At 45.1% G+C, this 6,354-nt stretch overlaps 1 protein-coding gene across 1 annotated transcript in view; it reads left to right on the forward strand.

The window, feature by feature from the left end:
• LOC143282512 (uncharacterized) overlaps positions 1–5,339 on the forward strand; it is a 37,821-nt gene extending 32,482 nt beyond the window's left edge. The window contains exons 5-7 of the mRNA XM_076588176.1: positions 555–741; positions 2,636–2,753; positions 4,356–5,339. Of these exons, the coding sequence (XP_076444291.1) occupies positions 555–741; positions 2,636–2,753; positions 4,356–4,454 (404 nt within the window). The 3' untranslated portion in view covers positions 4,455–5,339. The remainder of the gene's footprint in view (positions 1–554; positions 742–2,635; positions 2,754–4,355) is intronic.
• The last annotated feature ends 1,015 nt before the right edge of the window (positions 5,340–6,354 follow it).

Here is a 6,354-nt window from a genome sequence, read left to right on the forward strand (position 1 = left end):
GCGTTCGGACAAATCCATACACGCTACACCACATCTGTTGAGCAGATGCCTGACCAGCAGCATAACCCAACGCGCTTAGTCAGGCCTTGAGTGCATGCTTACATATTTGTGTACCTATGAAAGTGGATTTCATTTTACGTAATTTCGCCAGAGGACAACACTCTCGTTGCCATGGGTTCTTTTTCAGTGCGCCAAGTGCGTGCTGCACACGGGACCTCGGTTTATCGTCTCATCCGAAAGACTAGACGCTCAGTTTGATTTTCCAGTCAAACTTAGGAGAAAGGGCGAGAGCGGGATTCGAACCCACACCCTCACGGACTCTCTGTATTGGCAGCTGAGCGTCTTAACCATTCTGCCACCTTCCTCCTATCATTGGTATAATCAATGGCAATGAAACAATGTCCGTGTCCGTGTCTCTCGTTTCTTCTGTTCTTCTCTCTAAACATGCAGCTTAACTTTTTATTTGTTTATTTATTTTGTTATTTATCTATTTTGTTTTGTTATTTGCCTTCCCATTTGCCTATCATTCATGTATCTATTTATTCACGGTGCAGCAACCATGAACAGCAGAATGAGGTATGGCGACGAGAGGAACATCATCATGCACCGCGGGTTGTCTCCTCGCCGTGCAGCGCCCCCTACTATGCCCGGGCGGTCCATGACGCAGTACGGGGGCTTCGGAGGGGGGCACCGGGACTACATCGGCAGCCTGGACCTGTGTGCCCCGGCCTACAATGGATAGTGCGTGGCTGTCTTCTTCTTCTGTGTCTTAGTTGTTGGTTGAGTTTCTTGGTTGGTTTGTGGGTTGGTTTGTTGGTTGGTTGGTGGGTGGGTTAGTTGGCTGGTTTGTGGGTTGGTTGGTTGGTTGGTTGGTTGGTGGGTTAGTTGGCTGGTTTGTGGGTTGGTTGTTGGTTGGTTGGTGGGTGGGTTAGTTGGCTGGTTTGTGGGTTGGTTGGTTGGTTGGCTGGTGGGTTGGTTGGTGGGTTGGTTCTTTTGTTTGTTCGTCTACATATTAATTTATGCATTCATTCATATCAATTTATATTTATTCAGGCCTATCCATTTACTTGTCGATAACGATAACTAAAAATAATAATAATCAGTTGTAGTAGAAGTAGCAGCAGAGGTGGTAGTAGTAGTAGTAGTAGTAGTAGTAGTAGTAGTAGCAGCAACAGCATCAGAAGGAAGAGCTAGGGGAGTAGTGGTAGTCACTGTCACTATCATTGTCACTGGTCCCTTAATAATGCGTGGTCGTGGGGGCGATGTACTGCTGAATGAATGCATCACCATGGGTTACGCTGCTGGTCAGGCATCTGCTTGGCAGATGTGGTGTAGCGTATATGGATTTGTCCGAACGCAGTGACGCCTCCTTGAGCTGCTGATACTGAAACTGAAACTGCATCACCAACTGTCTCCATTTCTGGCGGTCGGTAGATAGGGGGCCTGAGTTCCAGTAGTCGTAGCAGTAGTAATAAGCATTCATGTATGTATGATGTTCTGTCGTGTCCGACTATGACCATAAGAACGGCAGAGGAGGCAACTGTTGTCCCGACTATCTGGGTGAGAATTTGATTGGAGTGGAGAGTGTCTCGCCCAAGTAACATTCCAACTCTCTCGTCCAAGAGGGTTTAAGGACAGTCGGCACTATGGATGTTTCCCAAAGGCCAACCAGTCCCCCCCAAGGCTGCATTTTAAGAGCCAGTGCAATCTTGCCTCCTAGTTTGAGAGTCATAGTCCTTCACAAAAGACTAAGCTGTAAATGACTTCCCATTGCAATGGAGAAACCATTGATCATACAGCTCTCACTTTGCTGTTGTAGTTCATAGCGCTTTTTAACATCTCAAAGCACCTTGTAACTGGTCAGTCAGACACAAAGCACACAAGAACACCCATTCTGTGGCTTTCCACTGTCCAGACCTAACCAGCGCGTTGGGTTTCTGCGTGTCTGTACACTGGCAGTCCGCTGGCAGATGTGGGGTAGCGTATAAGTATGGATCCATCTGCACGTTTCAACACTCCTTGCAGGCTAACCGTAGCTGTGTTGATGTACTGTAATTTTAACGTCCACTCACATCAACGGTCAAGCTGTTTGCTTATATGACCACTTCTAACCTCGCTGTTCTGGCAGTGAGTGTGTACTTACTGGATATGTACGTATTTCTATGAACCACCGAACGTTGACATGGATTACGGGATCTTTGACACGCTAGTTTCGTCTTATGCATGTTTATACATACAAAGGGGGTGCTGAAAGTCCGGGGGGTGTTCTGTTAAAGTGGGTCACACTGGGAGGTGGATACATAGTGTTAATCTTCATCAGATTTTAATCCTTACTTTTTTCTTCTTTTTTTCTTCTTTTTTGTCCATTGTAAAATGCTCTCGATACTTGGTGATGGTATGTATGTTTAACTACTGCGTTTTTGTATGCTTGAGAGATTGTCTAATGTATGTTACGAGACGGGGCGGCGTGGGGGTGGTGGTAAAGCAGATGTGGTTTAACGTACATGGATCAATCCGCAGGCTTTGACGGCTCCTACAATTTGAAACTGTATTGTTGTGTGTGTGTGTGTGTGTGTGTGTGTGTGTGTGTGTGTGTGTGTGTGTGTGTGTGTGTGTGTGTGTGTGTGTGTGCCAGTCGTGGCCAGGCCCCGGTGACAGGCCGCAGCACGTCCAGAGAGAGCCGTCCCATGCACCGCCACCTGAGGACAGCCAAACAGGAGGAGGGATACCTGCACAACAACAGCATCTACTACGTCAGTCTATCTGTCTGTCTGTCTGTTTATCTGTCTGTCTGTCTGTCTGTCTGCCTGTTTGTCTGTCTGTCTGTCTGCCTGTCTGTTTGTTCCATCTCTCTCTCTCTCTCTCTCTCTCTCTCTCTCTCTCTCTCTCTCAACACCTCTCTCTCGCTCGTTCTCTTCTCTCTCTCTCTCTCGTATTCTCTTACACACAAAATCAATAAACTTGTGTGTGTGTGTGTGTGTGTGAGAGAGAGAGAGAGAGAGAGAGAGAGAGAGAGAGAGAGAGAGAGAGAGAGAGAGAGAGATCTTATCAGCCTTCTTCATGGAAAAACGAAGAGATTGGCACCTGCGTTATTGATTGTACATTCTTTGCATAGTTTGCATCATTCACTGAGCCATTCTTCGGTCGTAAAGTAGAGGTCTATACATAACTCGAATAGTTATGTATCCATTAAACTGAAAGCGTCAATAAGCTGGCGTCTACTGATCGCCTACAAAGGGCGATGACCGGGATTGCTTTCGAGTCAACAGTAACAAATGGTTCTCTCCCTTAATGGTTCCCCCCCCCTCCCACACACACACACACATACACAAACGCACACACACACGCGCGCGCACGCACGCACGCACGCACACGCACGCACACACACACACACACACACACACACACACACACACACACAGAGGTTAATACTTGTTGATATGCACATACATATTCTCCTTCCCATGACACCTCATTCAATACACACCACAATCTCTTTAGACCTTTTTCTTATAATATACTTTTCCTTTGATACATAACATGAATACTTTTTACACTAATATTCACAGGCATTCCCTTTCCGTTATCCACTTCCTTACTCCTTTCCGTCTAAAAACACTTATAGTGAATAGACGTTAAACTGAAGATAAAACACACACACACATACGATTTGCATATGAGAAAACGATGATCATCCCAAAAGTATTGTAGCTGTTTGTTGTTGGTTTTTTGTTGTTGTTTTTTTTTGTTTGTGTGTGTGTGTGTGTGTGTGTGTGTGTGTGTGTGTGTGTGAGAGAGAGAGAGAGAGAGAGAGTGTGTGTGTAAGTTCAAGGTCCATTTTCTTTTTCACGCAAAAAAAAAAAAAAAAAAAGAAGAAAAGATTTGGATGTTCTCCACCATCAGTTGTAAGCAAATTTCACATTGTTGGAATTCACTATGGACACAAAATAGTCTACCTCTTCCTTGAAAGGATGTTTGAACATCCAGTAACATTTATGGTGGCCTGTTATTGAAGACTAATACCCTTCCTAAGTTAAAGTTTACAGTGAAATAAAGGTTTAATATTCACAGCCACCATTAATGTATGCAATTTAAAAAAAAAGGTTTGCTTGCAGATCCGCTTATAATGTACCATATTCTCTCTCTCTCTCTCTCTCTCTTCTCTCTCTCTGTGTGTGTGTGTGTGTGTGTGTGTGTGTGTGTGTGTGTGTGTGTGTGTGTGTGTGTGTGAGAGAGAGAGAGAGAGTGTATGTGTGTGTAAGTTCAAGGTCCATTTTCTTTTTCACGCAAAAAAAAAAAAAAAAAAAAAAAAAAGACGTGTCATTTTAATGCGTTCCTTCCTTCTTTACCGGCAGAGCACCACCCCGAACGTGTCCGGGTACTTCATCATCCACCCGGACTGGGTGTCGGAACGGCTGTCCATGCGCCGCTCCCAGTCTCTGTTGGCCTTCTAGTCAGCACCCCTCACCGGCACCACGCTCTTCATTTAAAGGTGGCGATCCACTGTCCGGCAATATCATACGACTGCACCCGCCACCATGTGACCTGTCAACCGAATACTGGTGGCTGATACGTTACGTTGTTCCAGCGACCCACGTGAGGCTGACAGTGCGAGGCAAGAGCCACTGAGCTATGAATAGATTTATTATTTCTTTTATTTATTCATTTATGTATTTCAATGTATAGCTCAATAGGCTACAGTAGCACCGGCCAAGCCCCGTGTCCCTGTTGACCGCCACAGGTGAACAAGAGTGGAGGAAACGGATAAGCAGCGAATGAAAGTACACGTGTTCACGGGACCAGTGTTATGCGATACGTAATTCCATTGGTCAATGTTCATCTCTGACGAATGGGAAAAGGAATGCATTTTGATCTTCAAGTCATCTTGCTCAGTGATGAACAGTAACCTACTGGCAGGTTTCCTTGGGAAACACAACGACGTCTTGTGACTGTCGTAAGATAGTGTCGGATAGTGGATTGCCTCCTTTAGTCTGATTTTCTTCTCTTTATTATTTTTTTAAAAATTTTTTTCCAGGACGGAAACAACGTCCGTATCTTTTTCTTGTGATTTTGTTTTTCTTTCAGACTTACACACACACACACACACACACACACACACACACACACACACACACACACACACACACACACACACACACACACACACACACACGCTCGCGTGTACTTCTGTACATATCTCTTTTTTCCCCATTCCAGCTTACTTATACAGTGATGTTAATTTGTTTTTAGACAGCATTGGGTGATATGTATGTATGATATAATATATATATATATATGCATATGTATTGATGCGTGGAAAATAAAAAGAACACACTAAATTTGTGTGTGTGTGTGTGTGTGTGTGTGTGTGTGTGTGTGTGTGTGTGTGTGTGTGTGTGTGTGTGTGTGTGTGTGTGAGGAGCACATAGGAAGAAAGAAAGAAAGCAATAAAGACAAGAGAGGCAAGGCCTTCAAGACTCACTTGTGACACACGCCGGATCCAGTAATCACATGAGGATGGGGGGAGGGAGGGGGTGGGAGAGATAAAAAAAAATCGTTAAAATGGGTCATGTATTGATAAGCTTGGTATGATATTAAAAAAATTAATAATAATAACAATAATAAATAAACAACCAAACATCAGGCCTGCTACGGGGATCAAACCAAGCATGATCTGTTCAGAAACAAGTATAGTCTCATCCCCAACACCACGCCACATCTGACGTCACCGGTCGACCAAATCTAATATCTAATGCTATGGGTCTTTTCAGCGCAATAAAATCTACAAGACCGAGAAGTATGCTAGTCTAGCCAGCAGCCTGAGAGATTGATGCAAAAGGGTTTGTGGGCGCATCTGCCTACAGCCTCATGAAACAGCTGTCTTCTGGCAGAGAGAGGACATGGGCTCTCAAGGCAATGGCAGAAGCAGCAGAAAAGAGTTCCAGCTGGATCTGGTCGAGGTGTACTATGGCTCAGTGGTTACAACGTCTGCTAGAAAAGGTGACTCAGTCCTGAAGTGGCGACCAACCTGGAGGCGTGGGTTCGAAGCTGCTGAGGACCAGGGGGAAAAAAGAAGAAAAGGCGGCAATACAAGGGCATCCAGGCGTCATGACCTGGGTGCGGCCCGGCCCGCTTAAATTGTAAGGAATTAAGGTCCGAAACACTTGACCGAGGGGGGCTTCTTCTCTGAAGATCTTGTACTGTCCAGCTCTCCCCTGCAGTTTCTTATCACTATATATAGATCCTTACAAAGAGGTGCCGTGGCAGTGTCGCTTAAGTATACTGGACTTCTGATCCAGTTGTCAGGGTTCAATTTCCCCCGTTTAGACCTGGTGGTGTGTCCATGAGGAAAGG

The sequence above is a fragment of the Babylonia areolata genome, chromosome 5, assembly GCF_041734735.1.
Source record: "Babylonia areolata isolate BAREFJ2019XMU chromosome 5, ASM4173473v1, whole genome shotgun sequence".
NCBI classification, from domain to species: Eukaryota; Metazoa; Mollusca; class Gastropoda; order Neogastropoda; family Buccinidae; genus Babylonia; species Babylonia areolata.